The 27168-nt window shown below is 41.2% G+C and overlaps 1 protein-coding gene across 6 annotated transcripts in view; it reads right to left on the reverse strand.

Annotated features, from left to right (window-relative positions):
- Positions 1-27168, reverse strand: part of shank3a (SH3 and multiple ankyrin repeat domains 3a) — a 149720-nt gene that overhangs the window by 23701 nt on the left and 98851 nt on the right. For all 6 annotated transcript variants that reach the window (XM_070971326.1, XM_070971327.1, XM_070971328.1 and 3 more), the window contains 2 exons: positions 22588-22701; positions 24-99 (listed from right to left, as the gene is read on the reverse strand). In XM_070971326.1, coding sequence (XP_070827427.1) covers positions 24-99; positions 22588-22701 — 190 coding nt within the window. The remainder of the gene's footprint in view (positions 1-23; positions 100-22587; positions 22702-27168) is intronic.

Genomic DNA, 27168 nt, shown 5'->3' on the forward strand with positions numbered 1-27168 from the left:
TAGCTAAGAGAATGAGGCTGTACCTGTATGAGGTGAAGTTGTCATAGGATCCCACAGTGTAGTGTCTGAACAGTCTCTTCGTGCGGTCCTCCCGAGTCTCTGTAAAACACATGAAATGCATCTAATCAGACAATCCAATGCTCCAAGTTCTACACAGATATTCCCCCATTAAATTGCATGCTAGTATCAAGGACTGACACATGAAAGCACATAAGCGTTTTCACATTGGGCTGAAAATAGTGTATTGAAGTTTAAAAGTCAATTACTCATATGGTCATTTTTTGTTTGTATGTATGTGACTTTGGAATTAAGTAATATCATTTTAAAAGAGAAGATATATAAATGGTGGGAAAATCACACACACGCAGAATGGTGAGCAGTAATACCATCAATTTGACAAAATCTCCTGCAATTATCTACACATCACACAAGGCTGAAATTCCTCGTGCAGTGCAGCGTCTTGGAAGCAAGGTCAGCCACATTTCCCAGAGTGTTCTGTTCCCGCAGCAGTTGGTCACAGAATTGAGTAAATGAGCTGAATTTAGAAACTTCCAAGGGGTGCACTGCGTAAATATAATTTAAGAAGGACAACAGTTATTTTTTTGGATTAGATTCAGCTCTGGAAGTGACTTTTTACAAATCCACAAAAATCCAAAAACGAGGGTCTGGTTCTGCTCCAGCTCTGAGCACGTCAGTATAAAAATGTCAGCAAAAATTCAATTCAGTTAGCACAGAGATGAATTAAGCTACCACAGAGAGGTAATTATCATTAACATGCTTCATTTGTCATAACCTTCCAGAGTATAATTGTTCTCCGGTAATTTTTTTTTTGTTTTTGAAACGGCTAAATAATTGCACAACTCTGCCTTTTAAGTGTTTCTCTTAAAACGGGCAAATGCACTAGAGTTGGAACCGTGTTGAGCTCAATTAATACAGTGTGTGTGTGTGTGTGTGTGTGTGTGTGTGTGTGTGTGTGTGTGTGTGTGTGTGTGTGTGTGTGTAGAGTATGCATGTGTGGTTCCTGTCATCATGTGGGTGGATTTATCCTATGGGAGTGCTGATAGAGATCGATGCCCTTTCCCCATCCCAATAATACAAGCTGCACCTCCACTGAACAGCAATCTGCTGACTTCACACCCCAAGACCCTTTCAGACCACACAGGTACTCTTAATTGGGCAAAGATGTGGGAGTGAGGGGCATCCTGGCAGTGATGTGAGACACACGGCATGAAGCCAGGAACCCAGCTCGTAACCTTGGTCCCCTGCTCCGTTTCCTGTCACATTTTAATGTCCGCCATTTAAAGGCAATACGGCAAGCTGTTTGAGATATCCTGCATATGTGTGTGTATGAGGAGGAAAGAGTGAAACGGGAAACAGATCAAACAGGAGAGCAGACTTGAAGTGGTTTGCTTCCTCAGATCCACTTTAGCCCGTCCATCTGACTGTGTGTGTGAGTGACAGACTGTCAGCTGAGAACAACTTGAAGCTCTGATAACTGTGTCCACTGACACCTGGTGACACACCAGGTCAAAAAAAAAAAAGAAAAAAAAAAAGAAAAGAAAAAGTCCCCTTCAAACTCTCAATTTAACTCTTCACTCGCTTGTTTCAGCCTGACTGCTAAATGTGACTGTCGCCTTCCCTCACCACACAAGCACGACCAAGCCCTGACTATTTGATAAGAAGGTCCATCTCTTCACCTCTTCACTGGCTGCAACCATGTGTATTTGAGGTGGCTAGGTTGAAAGGACAACACTCCCTCATAACATTTTTCATGGTCAAAAATTATAGTATTATATTATTATTATATTATAATATTATAGTATTATATTTAAAATATATATATATAATTTACCCTGTCTGGCACTATTTTCTTGTGTTGTGTCTTTTTCTTACTTTCACATGTCAACCACAAAGGAGTGTGACAGCTCTTTGCCACTGAATATCTAACATCAAGTTTTGGGTTCAGTCCTTCAGGAGAAGAGAAAATATGATTCTTTAAATCAAATTCTTTAAAATCTTTGAAAAAGCAACAACAACAAAAAAGACAGTTTCTGCAATAGCAGCATCTACATTCAAGGGACACTTCTTATAGTTTCTATTCTGAAACATCTCTATCTTTGCTCTTACTATGCAATCAATTACTGCTCTCTCCACCTACACAGACAACCCACAACGGAAGGCAACGAGTTCATGCCTGTTTTCTGACAGTGGACAAAAGTCATTCTGGGAACTGTACTTCGGAGCAAATCACAAACTCCACTGGACTTGATATTGTGGTAATAAAAACCTTTAGTTTATCTGAATTGTCTTTTAGGAACCCCTCAGAATTTATCCCTGTGGAGATGAATGCTCCCTTCGAGTGGATGAGGGTGTAGTTGAGATCACCTCTGCAGAGGGCATCTTCCTTTTGTACTCAGTTCCCTGGACTGCGTTTATAGGTGTGCTGGAAAACTGCCGAGGTAATGATGTTATGGCAACACTGTAAGCAACAGATAAGTGTTGTCACAGCCCCTTCCCTCCAATCAGATCGTGTTTCTTTAGCTTTCTCTGATGCCAAAGGAAGCTCAGTGAATGGTTTTTAATTTGCTCTGACATCCTACAACCTGGATGACAAAGACACAGACACTGCAAACTAAAATACAAGCAGAAAAGGCAGGTCACAGCAAAGTGGGTTTGATTGACTGTATTGATTGATTCATGGCGTCAACATACGGGCTGAGTAACATGCAAGACCCCCCCCCCCGTCTATTGCCAGCTAACATTAGCTTATACAGATGAACAGGCAGCAAAACAAAGTCATCATTCCTCATTCACTCCTCTGAATGTTTCTTTATTTGCGATGCATTTGCAGAGAAACGTTACAAAGCCAGCCTCTTAAGCTTGGCCAGCTTGTGCTGCATCCACGAGGCCTGCAGGAAAGGAAAGCTTCCCGAGTTACATTTCATAGCCTAGTGTATTAGATGAGCATGACCTCCGCCTGCACTTTGCTTCAGAACGGATGTTTCAAATACAACTTCATTTGCTCAGCACAATAAGTGAGTTACATCATTCAAAACACAAACTTGTGTCTGTTCGCTGACTTTGCTTCATGCCACAACCTCCTACATCCTTGGTATCACCTAATACTACTTAGCTAGATGCTTGGCTGAGAGAGAGAGTGAAGTGAGGCGGAGCTAGATGAAGGAAAGTGGCGACATGAAAATGGACTAAAAATGAAGTATTTCCTCACAAAAACATCAAAGAAAATTAAATAGCAGATTAATCAACAGTGTGTGAGAGTATCAAAGAATGAGATGTGTAATTAAGAAAGAAGCTGAGTGGGTGCTTTTGTGAGGTTATCGGTTATCAGAGGAGGTAATAAGGAAAAGAGGAGTGAGGTAAGGCTGGTTGGTATTTTGTCTGTGGTAGAAGGTTACTCTATGTCTTCTCCTGGGAGAAAAGACGTGGCATTTTGTTAGCACTGGTTGTCAAAGGGAAGTAGCGATGAAAGAGAGGCTGATATTTGAGAAAATTGTAGATGAGTCAGCACAAAAAAAAAAAAAGAAAATCAGCCAAATGTTGGATAATTTGGGGAGTTGGTGCACTGGTATTAATTTACGTGAGTGATATATGTATGCTTTTGTGTTTGTACAGTACGTGTGTGTGCCTGTGTGCACACCATGTGATACCAGATGCAGTGTAAGAGGGTGAAATGCAGCTCATTCATCACAGCTGTCATCTATTTTGTACAGCCCAGGAACATCTAAAGGGAGGGCCGTGATAGCACAGATAACCTGAACTCCACTTCCATCTATCACACACACACACACACACACACACACACACACACACACACACACACACACACACACACACACAGGCAAAGAATGAACATGACAAAGGACATCCAACGTACGTAAGACTATTGTTTAAGATAATGCACATGTATTTTTTTTTATGTTGTGACGGCCTCCTGCCTAAGCAGGGCCTGTTGTGTGGTTTCCCCTTTTCTGCTGTTGTGTTGTCTTTGCAGGTCTTGGTGGGCGGGGCGTCTGCTTACGGGAATCAGGAGCACCTGGCCAGTCTCCTGTGGTCCCCTTTAAAAACCTCCCAGTGCACCCTCCTCTGGTCTCTCCCTATCCAGCCAGCATCCCTCCGCACCACGTTCTGTTTAGTTGGCTTCGGCCGTGTTATGGGTTTTCATTATTTAATAAATGTTAATCCTTTCCATGTGTCTCCATTGTTTTGTCATGGCTCACAAGCCGGGTCATGACAATGTTTTTGTGATGCCTTCTAGTACAGGAGGTTGTGGATTAGAGTCAGATGGAAATAAAACAAAGAGAAGCATCTTCCAATCTGCAGCAGAGCTACAACATCTGGGCTATCAGAGGGGGAGATAAGCGTACTGAGATTCTGGAGAACAGAGAAAATCATGAACTCGCTGGATGTTGCTCTGTAAACCCTTTGTTTCACAGTCATGTTAAAAGAAAGCATATCAAACAGTTACCACCTACACCTAGCACCATGTCAAAAGTGACAGCTGGTTGTCGCTGTTTGGAGATATTATTGATGTCCAGATGAAAGAGTTGAAAGAGTTCCCCTTCAAATCACTCACACAGTGCTGAAACAACTACGTTTTTTTTTTTTTTAGAACAAAAATACAAAGAGAAAAACACAGAATATTAGCAAAATATATATAGAACTGAAGAAATAACAGAGTACAACTGCATAGTATTTAGTAAACACACAGAAGAAAAAAGCAAGAGCAGAAGGAGGAAGTTTATTTCCCCCTGAGAACAACATGAGGGCCGATTGCCTGTGAGTGCATTAGAAAGTGGCTTCAAAATGGGGTTTAATAAGAGAGATCTGGAGAGAATGGCATTTTCATTAGACTGTAGATGCTGCATCTGGTGACAAAGCCAGATGGCAGTAATGCACATGAGATGCAGAGAGGAAAATCTTGGTCAAAGTATAAGTTTGATTTTGAGCTGCTTGCTGAAAGAACGACAGATACTAAAAGTACAATGAACACAAGAGACCGAAGGAGCAGCCCCTGCCTCTATCGCAAAGTCATATGACAGAGCAGCAGGCTTGGCTTCTACACCCAAGCCGATTTAAGCTTTTCGGGTTTCTGTTCAGGACACCTGGCGCTCAGTCTGTCTTTCCTGGGAAGAAATCTCTATTGCAAAGGAGGAGGAATATTTCATATTTCTAATGACAAACACAGTGCACATGAAAAAGGCTGTTCACACCTGCAAGTGGTTTCACATTTATTTATGAGAAACAAGCCCAAAGGGTTCCAAACATGAGGCCATACGGTGTGAAAGGTAACATAAACTGTAGAGACAGAAGTACAGTTCATGGTTATAAATGCAGTTCATATGATTAAAATGTGTTAAGAAAATGCATAATTCAATAATATAAGTACAGAGGGGTTTAATAATTCAGAATTTCATTTATAACTTTATATAATGGTTAAAAAGGTTAAAAAGTCTATTGGAATTCATGTTTTCATGTGATTTCATATGTGTTGATAAAAAGAGTACTTCCCCTTTAAGACCGCACTGAGTGGCTAGAGTATTTGTTTTGTTTTTATCGTGTGCGGTCAGTCAGTGCTTGGTAGCTGGAGAAGCAAACGGTTTTCTTACCTCGTCTTTAAGTAATTAGTTGCAACAAGTGTGTTAGCCAGCCACTTCCTGTGATTTTGTGGAAATAAACCTGGAGATTTTTTTTATATTTTTTCTTCACAACAAAAAAAGTTTCCTGAGTGGATTTTGTGGAACTGCACAGCTGAGCTACAGACACTGCCTGTGGAATGCAACTTCTTGCTAGCAATAGACTGATGAGTAAGCCACTGCTAAATCTCAAGCTAATCAACCTCTACATAAACACTGACAAACCTAGCCAGCATCAGAGTTAATATATATGGACTTGGGGGGAAAAACGTGCTTTTACAATAGATTTTCACAGATTCACATCATAGAAGCTTTTGACTTATCAGCTTTGTGTTCCATCACAAACAAATAGCACCAGACTTACTTCACCAAACCACCAAACTGCAACCATTTGCCAACATTAACCACGTGTTAGAAAGAAGACAACACTGGAGTTGCAGCTACAACAACCTGTTAAAATTACTTTGCACGACAAATTTATAATATAAAATAAAATAAATAAATAAAATAAAGTGGATAATTTTAGTCATATTAAAGCGAATATAAAAAGCACATGCTGTGTTTTTTTTTATTTTGCTAACTATGGTTACAGTAGGTTACCAAAAAGCACTTTCTACTCCGAGTACAAGGTTATATTTTTTATTTCAGCACCACAACACATGCAGCTTTTTAGTTTATTTTGAACACACTCATCTTTTTATGTAAAAAAAAAAAAAATAAATAAAAAAAAAAAAATATATATATATATATATATATATATATATATATATATATATATATATATATATCTGTTCCTTTGAATTACTGAAGAGTTTACCAGCAGTGCTGATTTTTGACAAACTTCCAGAGATAAACGCAGTGCATCTGCCTGATCCACAGACATAATGTGGTATTGATTGAAAGGTTTTCTTTTTATGTGTTTTGAATGATAACATCCATAAAAATGTGAGTAAGCTGCTTGTCTGCTCTTGCCGGTGATAGCAGTGAACACAGTGTTAGAGTTGAGACCAAAGCATATTTAGCACATCAAGCTATATGTCATGCTGTGACATTGCAGCTCTGTTAAAGCTGCTACATCACTGAAACTTCCTGCTGCAAATGCTCCTGTCTTTGTCCAGAGTGCTTCTCCATTCTGGACAGATTGTAACACCTTCCTTGTCCTTGTCTGAAGGACGCAAGAGTCACATCACATACACACAGATGCAGGAAAACACAAGCCGACACAGCACACACACACTGCCTCTGAACCCTGCTGAATGAGAATTAACCTATGCTGTTTTTCCACTGATAAGAGCTGCAGTCAAACATGTGTGCACGCGCACACACACACACACACACACACACACACACACACACACACACACACACACACACACACACACACACACACACACACACACACACACACACACACACACACACACACACACACACACACACTTATCAAGGGAGCCTCATTGACTTTTTAATTCTTTCCTTGCACACCCCCACTCATCCCTCCTTTCCTTTTCTCCCTCTAACCTCCCACACCAGGTGGATAGCAGAATGAGCAAGGGGTGTAGTAAACTCCGACGGCCCCCTACACCTAGAATACTAAAACACTGTTTAAATTAATCACAGCAATGCTGGACTCTCCGTTCCCAACTTCCCAAGACTCACACAGCCTGTGAGAAGATGCTTGTGGCAGAAGAAAAATGAAGAATCAACCTCTTTCTTTCTCTTTTGTGCTGTCACACAATGTGCCTGCTGTTGCACAGATCAACAGGGAGTTGCTGTACCGTGCAGGTGGATTCAAGGCTTACCCACGTGCTCAGAGGACAGAGCAATAACTTCATTTTTCCTCCTTATCTTTCTGTATGTATTACTGATTTTCTATTGCTCTACCAAATGATTCTTGAATAAGACTTTCTCCATTCCAGGATAAAATTAGTCATGCTCACAGTAAGACAGTGTGATAGAGAGGACACTGAAGGAAAAGTCAGTACAAAAGAAAAACTAAAAGCAGACTCCATATCAATATAATCTCCATCCCTTCGGTTCGTATAGGGAATTCCAATAAACCATGCCTATATTTTGCAGCTGCAGGGTAATTTTCAACATCAAAGGTGACAGAACTGAAAGTGCATACTTTTGATACGCGTGCAATGCTCTGGTAAATCTTTTCATCAGGCCATTTGTAGGCATACATGGACATGATAAGGAGAATGTAGGGTAGTTTAATTAACTGTGAAGTGGACTGTCAGAACAAAAAGAGAAAAGATGAACAAAGAAAGGACGTTAGGAAAGACAGGGAGGACAGATTAAATAGAAGACTAAACTGGGGTACAGTAGAAGGACAGAACAGACTGACAGTGAAAATATCTCTAAGAGTTAATAAGACTATATTCTGGCAAATAGTGTGAATTAGTGTCTTCCAAAACAACCCACGTGACAGTTCCAGAATGGATTCATTCACATTGATCGTTCTCTGATCTGCCATCTCTCAGGTTGAGGTTAAGGTTAAAGTTAGAATCTTTCAGATGTTACATTAAAGGACCAGTGTGCAGGATTTAGTGCCATCTAGTGGTGAGGCTGCACATTACAAAGAGCTGAATTCCCCTCACCTTACCCCTCCATTTCCAAGTGTGTAGAAGAACCTACAGTCTCTCTCGAGTCAGTGCTTGGTTTGTGTGTTCTAGGCTACTCTAGAGACGTGGTAAAGCAACATGGTGGGGCTAAAGGGCTCAGTCTAAGGTAACAAAACATAATTCTTATTTTCAGGAGTGTATACACTAATAAAAACATACTTTCATATATACTTCACTTACAAGATATTAAAATTGCCTTCACCTGCCCAAGGAAACAATGCATGCATGTAATCCATCCTACTGATCACAGCCTCACTGTTTCCTGATTGCTCTCTTTCCACATTGTCAGAGTTGTGTTACTACTAATGGTGCCAGAATACTGTCGTCCATCAGAGCTGCTTGTTGATTGGTCGAACAGCTTCAAAAACCTCCTCCTCCCAAACTTTGCCTGACACTTTTTGTAACTTTCTGAGTTTGACACAACTGCTTTTGTCACATTTCATGTGTACAACAACCGAGTGCAACACTATGAACACCTTCCAGGAGGGACTGTCAGAAAATGTGCGCTGCTCTCTCCGTTTGTAAACGGAATGTGGCCGTTTGAAACTGCTATAATCACTTTTGCATTGACAAGGTTGGAAAACACGCTGTGCGAGCTGCTTCTTTTCGAGCGTAACCAAACCTTCATGCAAACGTTACATCCTACTGCTGCTGCTTCACATTAAAAACGGCAAACATGTGGTAGTTTTAAATGTGAGGCAGCCACGGGAAACCGCGTATTTGCGAACATGGTTGGTGCTGACCGTGATTCTTCAGAAATAATTCATCAACAAAACAAGACAACAACAATCGTGATCAGGTGGATAATGGAATGAGAAGGAACAGCCATAATGAACCGAGCAGGCGAAGAGCTACGGCCAACAGGCTGAGCACCTCAAGGTCCCCGACTTCACTGTGACTTGCCGCTGTTTGGAAAACTACTTCTGCTAAAGTAGCCGCTTAAGCAGTGTTTTCTGTCCTGAATAATGGAAAAATCATGGTCATGGCTGGGGTTCGGGAAAGATCACGGTCATTGTTAAGACCAAGACATGACACAAACTGCAGTTTCTTGTTACACACTTTCTAAGTTCAAACATCAGTCTTGATGTTGTCCTTAAGAGGTTTTGTTGTGCCAATGTCACAATTCCTCTACCTCTGCTTCTGAAGTAGGACAATGTAATTATTCACACAATCCCAAGAGGTCAAGGCTGTTTTATGTGTTTGAACTACGGAAGCCGAGAACAGCCGTGCTTGCAATTATTTTTCTTAATGCCGTTATCTCGAGATCACGAGTTAATTAACTTGATGATCTTGAGATAACAAAGCTCATTTTCTCATGATAACAGGTTAATTTATCTCCTTATCTAGAGAAAACAAAAGACTGATTTCGTGAGATAACGAGATAATTTATTACAAGAAAATGACTTCCTCTGCCTCAGCCAGCAGCTCTTCAAATAAAGCCTATTAGTTAAAGACATTATATCATCCATCCAGACTTGCAAGCCTGTCCCACTGTACATAGTGACCCCACAGCGTCTCCACATAGCCTACAGACACCTGTAGGCTATGTGCAAACTTTTAACAAAAAATGTATGGCAGGAAACAGGAAGTCATATTTAACTCATGTATTCATAGCAGTTGAAAGCTGCTTCAGGACTCAAAATATTTTATAGTTAATGTTTTAATTTAACGTCTGCGCAATGACGGGTTCTTCTTGATCTGACATCTTCAGCTTGGCACAGCAGTCCTGATCACTGATAAACATTTTAAGTAATAAGAAAAAAAGGCCTTTTGTTTTCTTGTGATAACAGGTTACTTATTTTGTTTTCTCACGATAATGAAGTAAACAATGGCCGTTCCTGGCTTCCATATCGAAGCAACGACCAATGCTATCATTTTTCTGCTAAGGACAGACTCAGTCTCAATCCTGCTGGGCAGCTGATTTAACTTTTCTCTGGTAAGTTTTACATAAACCAAGACATAATAACACTTACACTGTAAAGGCCAAGAGGAAGAGAGAGGGAGTGATGGAGGGCAGAGACTGTTTCTGTGTATAAATTCAACAGGATGCTTTGATCAAAGAACAGACTAACAAAATGACACTGCAAGACAAGATTTTAATGAAAGAGAATATGAGATGATATCTAATAACGCCGGCACTAAAAGAAAGGTCTTCATAAAAGCTTTCAAGTGTGAGGGCTGGACAACGTTTTGTCTCGGCTCTACAAGTTAAAATGCCAAATGTGTCCTCTCTTATTTCATTAAGAGCAACAGAAGGTCGCCTGCATAATGGAATTTATATGATAATTATGACATATCTATATTAAAAAGGGACACACCACTAAGAACACTCAAGCACAAACATCAAAATGCTCATGAGCGATAAGGTTTTCCATTTGTGGAGAGGTGTGGGGCTGAGATGAAGAGGAGGCAAAGGAAGGAAGAACAAAGGAAAAAATGCTCAAATGGTAAGACCTTTAATACTCATCTAAAACGACACGAGAAGAGCTTTAATCAGTTCTTTGTAGTCAACTTCTCTCTTCAGTTGTAACGTTTTTATTGCACTGATTCAGATTTCAGTCACTTTAATTTGCAATAGTTCACATCATCCTCTTCTAAAAATGGAAACATTTGTATGCTCGCAGACACACATACTTTTCTGTCTTTACTGCATTTCCCTTCATGCTGAGTCATATTGTAAGTTTCTCACATTTATAAGGGGTTATTTTAGGTTTTCCTACAAAACACCATTTTAACATTGCATGCAGAAAGACTACAAGTGAGCCATCAGTTTGCCCTCTATAGCAGTCTGTGTGCTGACATCAGAACAGTACAGAGAGTTGTGGGCAGGCAGAGACTTACCCCAGTATAGGTCACGGCACGTGGAGTTTGGTTGTTCTGCCTTCACGACTGTTACAACCCCGTCTATCCTGCTACAAAGCACAGGCAGATCTGACACCATGACAGGACAACAGTCCATTTCTTCAACTCTTCTTCCTCTCTAAGACTTTGACAAGGAGGTCATCCCTCCACCCTGCCACTGGTCCATCTCCTAGCTTGAATCACTGAGAAGAGCTGGGTCTGGTAGAGCTGATTAAAAGCACTCCTGAAACTTCCATTTTATGCAGGCGGCTATTCAAAATTCCTCAACACCATTTTTTTCCTGTTAAAGGATTCCCAGTTTTCTTCGGTTTGAGAGTGAAGTCAGACTTCCTGGATGAGTAGCACTGAAAACTGTCCCCTTAATGTTTTGTTTCCGCCTCCAGCAAACAAATCCAGCATATATTTCACATCTCTGCTTCTCTGCCGTCTCTCTTTCTCCTCCTCCTCTACATCAGGATGGGTTGGTTTGTTGTAGTGCCTTCAGACAGCCCGACGTTACTGTGTAAGTGTCGGAGGTAGAGACCAACGGCTATAAATACCTCCACTCTGTCAAAGTGGAAGCCTTGAATAATTCAGTCAAATTGAGACAACAAGAAGCAACTACTGTACAAGCTCTTCAAATGCTGTGACAGCTCATCATGACACGCCTTTGAGTCAAGGTCAAGACAAGAAGAGATGCACTCAAACACAAACACAAATATTCTCGGAAAGAAAAGGGAAGCGGGAGAGTAGGAGTGTTCAGGACAGGAACAGAGGTATCTTTAACACTGAATCCTCAAGCTGAACCGACTGTACAGAATCATCGATGTTACTGATTGAATCAGGAGCTTTTTACATTGGAACTTCCCTCACTGGTGACTGACAGTATGTCGGTTCAGCAGTGTGACAGACCATATGTTACTTCTTATATAAAAGCTCAGTAAACTATGGTGAATTTGAGCACCGCTGTGGTTCTAGGGGTTCATAGCATTCCTCGTCTCTCGCCCTCCATTTCCTGTAACCTCTCTGCTGTCCACTTAACAGGGTAATGACAAAATAAAGAGTTAGTGCACTCAGATATACTCAATAGAAAACAGCATAGTTGGGACAGGAGCAGCTAAATACTGGGAAAGTGGTGGAATGCTCCAAAAACACCTGTTTGGAACATTCCACAGGTAAACAGGTTCATTGGTAACAGGTGATAGTATCATGATTAAGTCTGAAAGGGGCATCCTGGAAAGGCTCAGTCGTTCACAAGCGAGGATGGAGCGAGGTTCACCACTTTGTAAACACATAAAGGATGTTACTACATGGACTCAGGAACACTTTGTAAAACCGTTGTCAGGAAACACAGCCTCTGTTTACATTTACATTTCATACAGTGTCCAAATTTTTTTGCAATTGGGATTGTACATCTGCCCCTGGAACCTCATCTGAACTGCAGTAACCTCGTCTCCCTCTGAGCCTCTCTCTCTCTCTCTGTCTGTGTGACGGAGGTGTGGCGGAGTCAGGGCGGAGCCACCAACTGCATCTCTCTCTATCTCTCTATCTGCATCACCTCTACATATACTCAACTCTGCCATCTCCACCCTGCCAGACTGTTGTCTCATCTACCAGTTAGTGTTGCTACATTCCAGCCTTGTACGCTGCTCTTTACGATTTGTCTCTCTCTCCTGTTCTCTATTCCTGTGACTAACTTTGTTCTCTGTGTCTTCATAGTCCTGCCACTCCTGACTCTGGCCTTACCTTCACTCGCTCACCTGTTAAAGTCTGCTGCAACACTGCTGCATACTAGTAGAAGGTATCCATACAGTGTGTCAGTGCGCATGTGTAGCTCAGCTAGCGGGGGACGGTGGAGAGGACACCCTTTACATGGTGCAAGTACTGGCACTATTTAGAATTTACGGGTGAAAGGGACAAGAACATCAGTGAAATGCAAACTGTGACTGGATGACAAGAGTTTGTCAGCTGCAAAGAGCTCCACTTCAAATTTGAAGAAGCACCTGCAAGATAAGCACAGCTCCTTCCAAACACTGGTTTCTATGGACTTTCACGTACTTCAAATACAGGAAGTAATGTACAGGAAATAATGTGTCTGTTATTCCTGGTATTAGCCTGCAGAACTGCAGATTATGGGGCATAGACTAGGTTACCAAATGACTGTAGAGTCAATACATTCAAATCTTGATGTGGAGTAGGTTATGCTCCCTCTGGATAATATAACCAAAGGGATTTTCATTCTTGGCAGCACAAAAGTACTTTTAAATGGCTGTAATTTAATATTAATTTTAAAAAAGTATATGATCCTGGATATTTTATGAATATTGGCTTGAGAACATGTTCATCAGCTACACATGACTGCATTCAACTTGCAGCTACCAACACCTGCCATGCTGTGTGCAAAACTTCTTTGTCTTTCTCTACTATTCTGATATAGGGCCAATATTGTGCTGAATGGTTTGTGCTGAACAGTTTGAACCAGCAACAGACTGAATTTACTTGGAATCTGATACTGAAGATAGTAAGGAGTGACATGATATGGTGGCATTATGAGGGGTGATGTGATTACTTCCTGAGATGTGTATTGATGCGCCTCGCCAAAATTTTGAACTGAACTGAGCAAAATGATTCAAATCAAAAAAGAGATTAGTAACTTCCACCCTCCATCTCCACAGGACAGGGGTGAACTGATGCTGAGAGAGAGAAAGAGAGAGAAACATGGACAAAGAGGGAAACAAGGATGCCCTGTTGTAAAGGTAGGCGTGTGATTAGTCATGCCCAGTCAGAGGGAAGCTTTACAGCTCTGCCAGGTAAGCTGCTCCCTGTGTCTGTGTGTGTTTGTGTGTGTGTGTGTGTGTGTGTGTGTGTGTGTGTGTGTGTGTGTGTGTGTGTGTGTGTGTTGCCAGTTTTTTAGATGTGACACCCTGCAACAATGAAACATGGTGGTTGTGAAGTCATTGTAGAAAAAGAGTTTACGTAAACAAAATGAAAATGCCAAAAAGCCAAAATGCCAACTGTGTCTACAGAATACTTGTGTGACTGACTACTACAGGTGAATATGACGTGTCACAGCCATTACACTGTGAAACAGTCCTGCCTTTCAGAGAGAAATGCAGTAACCTGCCCATGTGTCTATGTGTTTATTTGTGTGTGTGTGTGTGTGTGTGTCTGTGCAAGTGACCTGCTGTTATCCAAGGCAGCACCTGTCAAATGTGATATGTCTGCACTCCACTATGAGACCTGCTTCAGCTTTGATTCATTGTTCAAATAGCATCGCCATCTATTATGATTTGATATGGATCTGTCCTCCAGAGGGGGGCAATGGCTGAACACACTCGACTGACTTCTGATGAAAAGTACAGATAGTGGCCATCACTCTGCTGCGAACAAACAAACGCAACACCACCCCATACAAACACACACGCACGCACGCACGCACGCACGCACGCACGCACGCACGCACGCACGCACGCACCTTGAGATGTTACTGTAGGACGCTTTATGTGGATTTTTATTTTTAGTGGACCCCTCTTGAACTGCCAGTCTATAACACTGACCAAAGACATGTCTTCCAACCTGTGGTTTTTACACACACACACACACACACACACACACACACACACACACACACACACACACACACACACACACACACACACACACACACACACACTCTCTAATATGATGGATTATCTGACTATGCTAATCTGTATGCTGACTTCACACACTATATAGACAATAAGTTAAGTGTGTGCGTATGCATGAACATACACATGTAAAGAAAAGGATGTCCATTTGTATGCACGTGCACGTGCACTGCTCTGTGGTCTCAGCATTTGCGTACTCAGTCTGCATTTTACAAGTTGCCGCCAGAGAGTTACTGACTGAACTCACTATCTACATAATTTGCAATCTGGGCATGTACAGACAAATTTATCGCACCACGAGAGAACTTAAGCGAGAGTAGTTTGTCATTGAAAGGTAAATGCTTTTCTGTTAGTTATTTTTATGAGCTTGCTCAGTTTAACCTTTGAGAACACTAAAACTACCAACTGAATAAATGCGAACAATAAGACATAAAATGGAGATTTTCTGTTCTAATAAATCACAGCAAAAGATGGACAAGGTGACCGTGAGAGCAAAAGGGGCTTGACAAGGGATGAGGACACACTGGAGGATCAGAGACATTTGTGATTTTCATCCGCAATGAGTATTTTATTTATTTCCCATGGAGCACCTCTAGATGTTTCATTAGTCCACCATCACCAATCTGATCTGGTCTATTCTGGTTTTCATGACCTTGGATCAATTCGGTAGGCTTCCTTTTAAATAACAGTGATGAAAATGTAATTCCTTTAATAATCCATAATATTGACTAATTCTAATAATTATGTTAAACCTGGTTGGCAGATGCTGCATTCTAAAATATGCAACTTAAGGCATTGAATTTTGCCTCACATCTTATGTTGAGGTGACATTGAGCGATTCTTTTAAGCATACATGGCTTCTAAGAAGGTATAAAATAAAATGAGGGAAATGAGAGGCTAATGTTACCAACATGTCTTCGGTATGACAGGCCTTGTTAACACGAAAACCTTCATATTCACTGTGTTAGAATGACATTATAGGTGTGAAGGGTCAAGTTTGGAGCCATTCTTGAAATGGTGATAACGTGGAAAAAAAAGACAGTAGAAAAGACAGTTACACAGAGGACAGAGGACAGAAAGACAAAGGGGGATGGGAAAAAAGAGAAAAGGTTGCCAGATTCCTGTCAAGTAGGCAAATGCTCTGTTAGCAGGCTAAGACGTAGCTTAAATGTACCCTGTAACTATCAAAGAAATCACTCTGACATGAGGGTGCGGTACACATGCATGCACTGCATTTTGTCTTATACCTCTTATACCTTAAAAAAATCAAATTCTTCCTGAAATATTCCACCTTAAAAAACTAAAAGAAATAAAGACGGCAACAGCAAAACAGATAGGACACCTTTCATAATAATAATAATAATAATAATAATAATAATAATAATAATAATAAATAATTAATAATTAATTACCACCCACCAGCTTCAGAAAATCATCCATAAGATACTTGGTTTAAGAGAAAGAAAAAAACCCCAAAACAAATTGTTTTTAGGTTTAGACAATTGTTCTTGCCTCTTTGTACAATCCACATGTGGCTCCGTGTCCCCTGAGGACTCTGAGAACATCTCCTGGTCTGTCTTTTGTCCCTCTCTTTGTCCTGATGCTCCAAGAATACTCATCTCCCCAACTGACATGCTTTATCAATTACTGAGTTTAACCGTCTTTCTTATTTCATCAAGCCTTTGCACTTATGTCTCAATCGTGCAGCATGTTGTCACATGTACACAGCCGTCACTTGTTTGGGTTTTTGCTGTAGCCTGGTCTAAAAGAGAATGGTTCTCTAATTAGGAAGCGGCTCTGAACGTAGCAATTGACCATTCAGTAAACCCGTCCACCAAACACCAACTGTCCAATCACAGCTGAGTAACTGTAACTAGGCACTGGCATGCAGAGTTTGGAGGGCCTACGAGCTGACGATGTACAGAAGTCCATCTCTGCTATCGAGAGAGTCACCATTTAGCCGATAAAGTCCACAGTCGCAAACTAGAAATGGGAAGCCTGCTTTTGACGATGTGTCTCAAAAATAACCTCTACCACTGCTATCACCATGAACTCCTCCATATGTATACTAACAAGACTAATTATTAGACTCATAAGGAAGTAAATAAGTAAGACTAATAAGCTTTAAAGGCGTAGCAACTGTAACCGAGGAGGGCGGGGCTTAGGGAAGGGGCAATTACAACTCTGTAAACTCTACTTGCGATATAATGTAATACTAAAGTATGACAAGAATGCTTCTGACTGATGCTGATATGCCCAGGCCACAATATGAATGGTGTCGCAACTCACTGTTAAATAGTGTCAAAATATTTTGACCAGTGTCATAGAAACAGGCTTAGGTGATTTGTGAAATCCGTCATTGTAGCAGTAACACCTAGAATACCTGTACTGCAATAATGTCGACCTTGCAGCTTGAACAAGGAGTGGAGAAGAACCAAGCAGCAAAAAGGCCACACAGACCCGCCACTTTTGGGGAAACTATACGGATATTTCCCCAGTTTTAATCAGATGACTTCCTGTATAAGCCCTCAACAATCCAATGCACCATATCTGTATCCCTTCTTACCTTTCTCTTAGACTCTACCCTCCAACTTGCTCTGCCCATGTCAGTCTCAGCTGCCGCAGCAACGCTGATGTTTAAGCATTCTAGGGGAGTGCAGACACACTCCAAAACTTCTTAATGGGCAGGCTAAAAATAGCTCACGCTGGATCTGACTGGGCTGATTCATGCGGCTGTGAGTCATTCAACTGTGCCGCGGTGTGCGGAGAGCAAGGGAATAGAGTGAACGAGCACAAAGAGAAATAAAAGTTTGCACGCTTGTTAAGATATCAAACCATTGAGAAAATCAAGCATTGCTTATCCAATCACAGAGAAAAATGTGCATTATTATGCTGTGAGTGTGTGTGTGTGTAGAGGTCCTTAAGGACAGCCGAGGCTGCAGCGCGACATAAGAAAATTAAGGCTGACATAATGGAGATTTGGGATGGTAAAAATGTATTTCTCTTTCACTTAACATTTGGCAGAATTTGCTTGTTTATTTGGTTGCAGCATGCCAATGTCTTAGTGATAGCAGGATTGAGGGGGTGGGGGGTTTTCGGCTGGAAAGCTGTAAGATCCCAGATTGTAGCCAACTACAGTACTATTGCAGAAAATGAGTGGCCCCTGGCAATTTGGTACCATCATTAGAAAGGGAAGAGCAGTTCATACTCACATCATTATCCCCTCCATTACCACGGGTAAACATCTACTATTAACCCCCACATACAGGCCAGCAGCATGTGCGCTGTGCATGTGTTAGAGGGATGTGGCGTTCGCAGATGAGTGAAGACATTGAGGCATATTCTGCAGATCTAACAACAGAAAGTTTAGGTTTTTCAAAATAATGCTGGACCCTCAGCAGTCAGTGTAGCACAGTTCTGTTTTTTACCTCACAATGAACGATGATTTATAAGAGCACATGGATACCACACACCTCCCTGGCAAAAACACATATCAGCCATTTGCACACAGCCAGCAGCATTTCACCACTGCATCACTCATTGTACTCTTAATGAATTCAATCAATAGTCTTTGCTTTTCACCCTCATTTTCCCCATCAGTCGCTCACACACTCCTCTTTCCTTTTCTTTTCCCCCTGTTGACTTCTACGCTTCGCCTTTGTCTTTCCTCCCTCTGTCTCTGTCCCCTCGAGCACCGGTTGAAGATGAACTGTTGGCTGCAGTTGGCCCTGGCCATGCTGAGAGAGAAGAGCAGCGTGGTGACAGATAACAGCCAAGAGAGTCAGTGATGGTTTAAACTGTGCCTCTTTCACATGGTTCCATTCTCTGTCTCGCTCACTCACTCTGTCTCTCGCTTGCTTGCTAGCAGCCCTTAACCCATCCTCTCTCGCTCTCCCAAAGTGAAACAGCTTTTTCCCATCATCCCAATTTTTTTGTCTTTACCCCGTCTCCATCATTGCTCTTTCAAAGCTGGCAGAGAGGAGAGCAAAGAGATGGAGGCCGAGATAGATAAAGAGAGATAGCTCTTTCAGAGTCATGACTCATGGCTGATGTACAGTGGCAGAGAAAGAGAGGGAGGGGGCTGAGAGAGAGAGAGAGAGAGAGAGAGAGAGAGAGAGAGAGAGAGAGAGAGAGAGAGAGCACAGTAGTATTTGGGTTACTTAATTGTAGACAGAGCTGTCTTTCCTGCTTCACAAGGCTAAGACATATTGCCCTTACTGTCAGTGATGCCTCAATGGTTGCCTACAGATAAACAACTATGTGTGTTTTAGTGTTTTTCAGTGTGTGTGTGTGTGTGTGTGTGTGTGTGTGTGTGTGTGTGTGTGTGTTAATGTGCCATCCTGTGTTACTCTGCTATTACTATTGCTGAATCTATGGATGAGGGTGAAATTAGCCTGCTAATATTTAAAGGATTCTACAGGCTTCTGCGCTTTTAGGTCCATAGAGCCCTAAGAGTCCTCATTTCTTTCTAAATATTATTGGATAAAATGGATACAAGTCTGATTCTGATGCGACACACAGAAAAATGTATTAATTGCTCTACAGATGTTCCTTTTGTGGTGACTGTTAATGGGAATATGGGTTTCAGAGCCACTTGGTCATGCGATGCTGCAATACCATGCGTGGCCACAAAATTCCGTCACAGTCCAGAGCTGCTCCTGGGGGGGCTTGGTTTAAAATGCCAGTGAAACAGCAGTTAGAATGTCTTTATCTTATTGTAATGTGGCATATTTCTGACTGAAATGGCACATGTGAGTGAAACGAAGTAATGAGAGGAATTTAAATCTAATCTTTTTGATTTGACTGCATTGTTAAAAGTGGGCAAAAAAGAGTTTCATTAATTGGCATCCAAACGCACTCCTCATCCAATGATAATAATGGTAATGATAATACCACTACTACTACTACTACTACTACTACTACTACTACTACTACTACTACTAGAAATAATAATAATAATAATGATGATGATAATAGTAAAGTACTCCAAGAAGAGAAAAAAGACAAATGTTGATTTACATTTGAAATATTACAAAAGATAATGAAATACGTTATGTAACTCAGGGAGTGTTTTTAAAGGTGCTGCGTTTTGTTGTTGATGATTATCAGCCATTTCATTAACAGGAAAAATAAATGTATCCTGATGATTAAAAGCTAATACCAAACATCCCAGTTTGATATCAAAGAGAGAAACAACAATATGTAGTGTCAGAGTGGAAGGACGGTGAAGGCAGAAGACATTTTCAATCCCTGTGAAAAAGGTATCTGAGGGCTCTGAGTTTTTCAGGATTTATGAGTGAGTGGGGCTCAACATCAGGCCCATCTCTCTCCCTCCCTCCCTCTCCTCCTTCTTTTTCTCTCTACCTCTCCAAAAGACACGCTCCGCCATCTCCACTTTCCTGTCCTTTAGAGTATGCTCCCCCATCCGTCTCCCTCGCTATCTGGCCCTTTCTTTCCCACCTTCCCCTATCTTTTTCTCACAATGCATTTAAATGGGGTATTTAGAGATTCCGGCCTTTCTCGTCTCTTCACACCCACTCTGAGGTAACCTCAATCCCTCGACAACCTTTTGAAAAGGGAGAATGCCCCAATTGCTCCAGAAATAGGTCTCTGGAGATGCATGATAAACACACAAGGAATTGGGAGATATTTATGACATACTTGTCCTTTTCCAGTATATGTATTTGCTGCACTTACTAAACTTTTTCACACAATGACCAGGTGTTTTTCATGATGCTGGACATGTTATTGCAAGAGAGACCTCAGCAAAAAAAAAAAAAGAAAGCCATCTGCAAATCAAATGAAAGACTAAATGGGGGTGTGGTCCCATTAATATGGCTCCCAGTTGAAGGGAAATCTGTCACAGCAGCATGGATGGCAGATCAGATTCGTCATAGTCAGCATTTATTTTAAGTATGTAATAAGGAAGATAATTCACACAAAACAGTTAAAAAATGCTGACCTTTAAACGGATTTACAGTGTTAATACTGTTTCACCATTAGTGACTGTCAAACTGGGCCTGTTCTATAGTTAAGTGGTGTATTTTTAATTTTAATTCTGTGTTTCCTGTGTACAACTGCCCTTTTGGTGAAGGGGGTACACTAAAAACTAATTTACGCACTGTCACAAAATAATTCCTAGAATACAAGGAACATTAGAGATTGATGATCCACAGTGTGGATGGATTTAAGGATGGCATTTTGATTCAAACATCAAGTTTAAAAAAAAGTAACAAACAAACACGCACATCTCCTTTTCAGTGCAATTTAGTGAACTGAGCCTGCAACTTGTAATCATGTGCAAGGTTTAATCACACTCATTAATGCTAAAATGCTAGATTAGGAAATGAGAAAAACAAAGAACAAAAAGTAAAATGTTTTTTATCAAGACAATATCTGTAAGGAATATATGAATTATGAAATTCTAACATGACATTTTGGTTGCTTTGTGCTGCATTTCCTGAAAAATGTCCCTTACTCTTGCAATTGATGCACACTAGCATCATGTTTTTAAACTGGTCGACATTTTCAGTGCACCTGTGTTCAATTAAGCACTAATGAAGTATCCCTAAAAGCCTGACAATTGGTTAAAAAACTGAAGACAGTCAACAGTCAGCATGGGTGGCAAATATCAACTAATGAAGGAAGAAGGACAATCTTTCAATATTCTGAGAAAAACAGATTGTTTTGAAGAGTCTTTTACCTGAACTTACGTGGTGAGATTGATAGATCTACTGTAGGTTGAAACAACAGGAAGTGCAAATTGTATTCGATGGGTAAAATAAGTTTAGTTTAGTCTACAAATAGTTTAAAAAAAAGTTAACGTGGGAATATATTCTGCAAGTAACACAATTTTAAAACAAGTGGATACACAATGCAGAGCTTCACAAAATTAACAGTCAGCAAAATCCTTTTCTTGTCTTGCCAGACAAAGGTCAAAAGATTAACCAGAATAATTTTACTAGAGGACATACTGTCTATTAGATGAGGATTAACATGCAGGGCACTTAAAACCTCAACCCACTCCCGTCTAAGAAAACATGGTTATAGTCCACTAGTAGAGTCGAGAAAGTGGAGAAACAGGATTCATCTCGTACTGGTGTCTATTGAACAACAAGATCATGGCTCTGTGGTCAAAGGTGAGCTATATGCATGATAACATTGCAGTGTCCTGGAGATGCACAAGTAATGTCACTGTCATTTTGTGAATTGTGGTTCAATATTTTCATGATCATCAGAATCTCATCAGAGTGTTTCATTAAAATCTAGGTTCAATTTTGTGGGGGTTGTTGCACAACAGCTGTTTTACTGAGATAATTTTTATAGTTCACAAACGTAGTACAAAATGATCAAGAAAAAGACAGTTTACAATAAAATAACATAAATATTTCTCATCCCTCCATGAATTGCCATCTAATTAGGGTGAAGGGGTATCCCTGTGATCTGTGCTGACAGGGCTAACAGCTCATGGTGGGGTCTCCCAAGACAAACTGACACCAGGGGGCCACTCCTGCAGCAGGGAAAGGCACGGACCTAGGTAACCTCAGGCATCGCTGCCTTGTTCTGGGTGTGCAGAAATTCACTTCCCTGGTGGGGACGACCAATGCAGGGGGAGGAGGTGGGATGGTACCAGCTAAGTATAGCTCGGATCACCTCTGAACATGGCACTGGGTCTTTTCTGTACCATGGACAGAGCAATGGCCAGCACCACCACCGCGACACATGACAGCAAGAAAGAAACTTGTGTGTGCAGTGTGACAGTGTAAGTATACAGTATGTACATGTACATGTATGTCTGTGTGCATGTAGATGTCTTACCTAGTCGTGGGTCATACTGCCTCATCTGAACTTCTTCCACATAGTCTGCTGGGAACCAGCCTGTCCTCCCTTTGACCGTGCCTTCCCAGAAACCTCCTTCACCTATACTGAGCACTGATAAGAGAGAGAAAGAATAGTGGGGGTTTGAATCAATCAAAAATTGTCATAAAACAAGCCCTGCTGTCATCACTGTGAGGTCGTGGAGCCTGTAGAGCCTTAGAAAAGAGACAAAAAAGGACAAAGAGCCATATAACAGTTTGAGATTTTTAGGTTTTTATGTTCCCAGTTAAATTATAATGGAGTGTGCAAAGGGGGAAAAGAGAGGAGGGACAAGAGAAAGACGGAGAGAGAGAAATTTTTGTTTAATAAATACACACACATAAAGAACACTGATATAAGACACTACAATGAGAAACTATTGGCCTGCAACTAATGTGCCGTACAGAGGCACTTGGGCAACATAGGTTTTATTCCCTTTCATGCCATTAAAGAGTTGAAAGAAAAAATAGAGAGAAAGACAAACTGAGAGATTTATAAGTACAGGGAAGGAGTGGAGGGAGAAGACAACGGGGAGCTCGAGAAAGAAAGGGAAGGAGAGGTGTTGAAAGAGAGCAAGAGGGCAGGAAGGACAAAGAGAGGTTCCTTCTAAATTCTGCTGTGGTAATTAGAGATGAATGTATACTTGATATTGATCTTCCCTGCAGGACTGAGCCAGCACGCTCATTTCTATAACACACATTCATTATCCCAGCAAGCTAACACACACACACACACACACACACACACACACACACACACACACACACACACACACACACACACACACACACACACACACACACACACACACACACACACACACACACACACACACACTCCTCAGAGATCACCAGCTGGAACTGAAGCTTTGCCTGAGCGAGCCCTTCTTCTAAACTGGTTGCTAGGATACGGCAGTATGATGTTGCAGCCAGCAGACAGGCTGCTAAATGATGGAGTCGACTTCCTCCAAACTATATTCTACTCCGGCATGGGGATGTGTCACAGTGATGTAACCCGGGGCACTATGAGAAGCAGCCGACTGGACTTGATCTTCAGTGACATGATAGTAAAAGTTCAAATATCAGATGTTCACAGGACTCATTGCGGTATCTTGTAACAAATACGTTATTTTACATCCACCTGCTGTTCAGAGACTCACATGTACCAACAGGCTAGAGCAGGATACCCCTTTTCAACCAATATGAGATGAGTTTCATTCTCGTTTGTGCACCAAATTATGAATCTTTTGGAGCATTTCAGAACCCCAAAAAACTTTAGACTTTAGACAAACTTTATTGTCGTTCAGTAGACAGCAAGTGTACACTGAACAAGTGTACATCGATTGCAACAGGCTCAGCACAGGGTTGAAAATATTTAAAGTATATATATATATAAATGTTGCGTCGGACGGTTTCTTCCGCCGCAGCTGTTAAATTAGGCCTAATCAGTGGAGGGAAGTGAGATGATTGCTTAACGTTATGTTACGTAATACAAAGTATTATTTCAGAGGGCAAGTGCACCTCTTACCGCTTGTGTGTGTCCAGAGGATGATGCGAAGTTTTGCTTCAAAGAATCAAAGTCCACAGATAGTTTCCTAAATCGTTTTTATTGCAAGAAATATTATCCACCATTCACTCTGATCATTAAATGCGTATCAAGCAAGTGAGTCTATCCTAAATCATTTTTATAAATATTATCCACCATTCACTCTGTATCAAGCAAGTAAGTAAAGTAAGCCAGACAGAAAGACAGGCGACAAACTATTTAAAACTAAATGCAACATTACGGTTGATCATGAATGTCTTGCCGTTGTGATAAATAAACTGTGAAATAACGTATGTTAACGTATGTTCTGAGTCTCTGTTGCCACGGTTACCAACTAGCGTTTGAGCCAGCGCAATAATTTAGAACAATTAGCCTATTTGACCAGAACTTTTTTATAGGTGTCCTATAACACTTTTTAACGCCTGCAGCCAATCAGAATCGAGTATTCACCCAGACCATGGTATAAAATAGAATAAACACAATACAGGCATTCTCTATTCATTTAAAATATTTTCAACTCTTGCAATTGTGTATTTCTGTCACTGCCACACTGTATTACTGATTTCCTAACAACAAAACAATGTGATTTATGTTGGAATTGGACGAGGTTTAAGTTTGTAGAAATCGATAAGCAGAACCGGAATCGGAATCGGATTCATAAAAATCCTAACGATACCCATCCCTACTAGCGAGCAGACAAGACCAAACACGTGCGTGGGGCGTGCCTATTGTTTTGTTTCCGGTTTACAGTCGGTTCCTGTAGTTTTTGTAATGTTACTAGCAGTGGCCACAGCGTATAAAAAACTACAAGTCCTCTAGGTCACAAAGAGCGTTAATCGCGCGATAAAAAAAATGACGCCATTAAAATTGATTTGCGTTAACGTGGAAATAACGCAATATTTTTGACAGCACTTGTCTTGACAGCAGTTGGTCAATGCTTGTTTTTTGGACAAAAACAAATGTCTGCAAAAACAGAACAAACATTTTCAGATAATCAATGCCATCTGCCATCAAACTGTTTACTTCCATTGTGCATTGATGACGCAGTCAGTGATTACATTGGCTCCTCTCAAAACTGGTAAAAACGTGGGCTGGTTCACTAGATGGCACCAAGGTTCCAAGAATCCTGAACGGAAACAGCTCAAGAACCTGAGCTAAAAAATCCTCTCAATGGCTATCCAAAGAAAATAAGCTATCCCTACAAGCCGTACTTTACGCTGCTGCTCAAATAAAATGTTTCCTATCACTGCTAAAAATACAAATTAAGTAAGTATATGCTCATTATGTTATAAATCTTGATACTCACTTGTGGACTGGAGCTGAAAACCCAGCTAACTGCTGCACAGCTCACCTCTGCCAGGCTAAATACACTGTACAGTAGCTAAGAGAGAACTGGCGCGCAAGAGGGGAGAATGACTGTTTATCGACTTCCCGCTGTAAAAAACATGACACTCAGCACACAGAGGATACATAGACTGATCCCCCTCTCTGATCTCAGCTTAACACAACTTTACCCTGCCTGTCTCCTGAGAACAGGCTCCCTCCATCTCTTTTTTCCATGTTTAAACCTTTTATTCTCTCTCTCTCTCTCTCTCTCTCTCTCTCTCTCTCTCTCTCTCTCTCTCTCTCTCTCTCTCTCTCTCTCTCTCTCTCTCTCTCTCTCTCTCTCTCTCTCTCTCTCTCTCTCTCTCTCTCTCTCTCTCTCTCTCTCTCTCTCTCCCGCTCTCTGCTTTACACATCTTTCTCTCCGGGTCCCCTTTGCTGTGTGTTTCTGAATGATTTCCCGGTCATCGTGTCCGTCCCCCTCTTTGTCTCTGTCAGTGTGTCTGTCTATACTACAATGGTGTCCCTGCAGCAGACAAGCGCCGGTTGTGCTCTTCTGTTCCCAATTGACAGAAATGAAAGAAAAGGTGAGACCTCTGATTGATCTTCTAGAGTGCCCTCGCTCACGTCCCTTATCCCCTACTAATCCATTTCTGATCCTTGACACCAAGGCCAGGCAATATGGACAGATTCGACCACTGAGTATGTAAGAATACAAGGAGAATATACAATTTTACACATTAAAAATATCTATATACACCTTCATACTGCAGGCTGGCACTCTAAATACTGTAAAGTCAATTAACAGCGTGTCGGTGAAGTCAAGACAAGGTCAGTGAAACATGCATGTATACACAAAAACACTCGCAAATAAACATTTGAATACATAAACTGCTTAATAATCCTCACAATTCCCTCAGCATTTGATAGCAGAGAGCCTGCATAAACACAGAAAAACATAAACACTGTAAACAACATCTTACTGCCACTCTAACACAAGTCCTTGATCAAAACAGCCTGTCTAAATTACAGCATTAAGTGATACCGTGTATTAACAGGAAGCAGTTAACACAGTTACTGGCTTCATTTTATATCTGGCACAAACATGCATGTATAGGTCCACACAGCAAAAGGGCAGTATAGTACAGTATGTGCACGTCCTCACATGAGCTCCGTGCTGTCTGAGTCGCCCCTACCTTACACTGCCACTCTGTTTTGGTGCTTGCCAGCACTGTGTTGGCATGACAACTGTCCCTGTGAATCAGATGTGTGCTCACAGGAGCCAAGTGGCAGGAAGGAAATCAAACAGTGCATATCTATGCAGGTGGATTTACAATATGTGTGCCATGTTGATGTTTTTGTCCAACCGGACCGCTTTGGGACCACAGCCAAGTGGAGAACTGCAGTTGCACTCGAGGGAAAATGCTTGTGTTTTTTGACAGAAGACAAACTGATGCTATTGGTCTTCATATTGAACCCTTTTAACACAATAACTTGGGCTGGTATCCTCGTGTGACAAAGGGCACTTTGAATTTCTCAAAATTAAGGGTTCCACGGACAAACAGAACAAATCTGAAAACAGGCTGTGTAAGTTTGCAAGTACTCACTCCTGAGCTACGCAATGAAATTGCATTTGAGAAAGCACAGGCTGTGGTTTCTACTTGGCAGCAGTCT

Source organism: Chaetodon trifascialis, chromosome 10 (genome assembly GCF_039877785.1).
Source record: "Chaetodon trifascialis isolate fChaTrf1 chromosome 10, fChaTrf1.hap1, whole genome shotgun sequence".
Classification (NCBI taxonomy): domain Eukaryota; kingdom Metazoa; phylum Chordata; class Actinopteri; order Chaetodontiformes; family Chaetodontidae; genus Chaetodon; species Chaetodon trifascialis.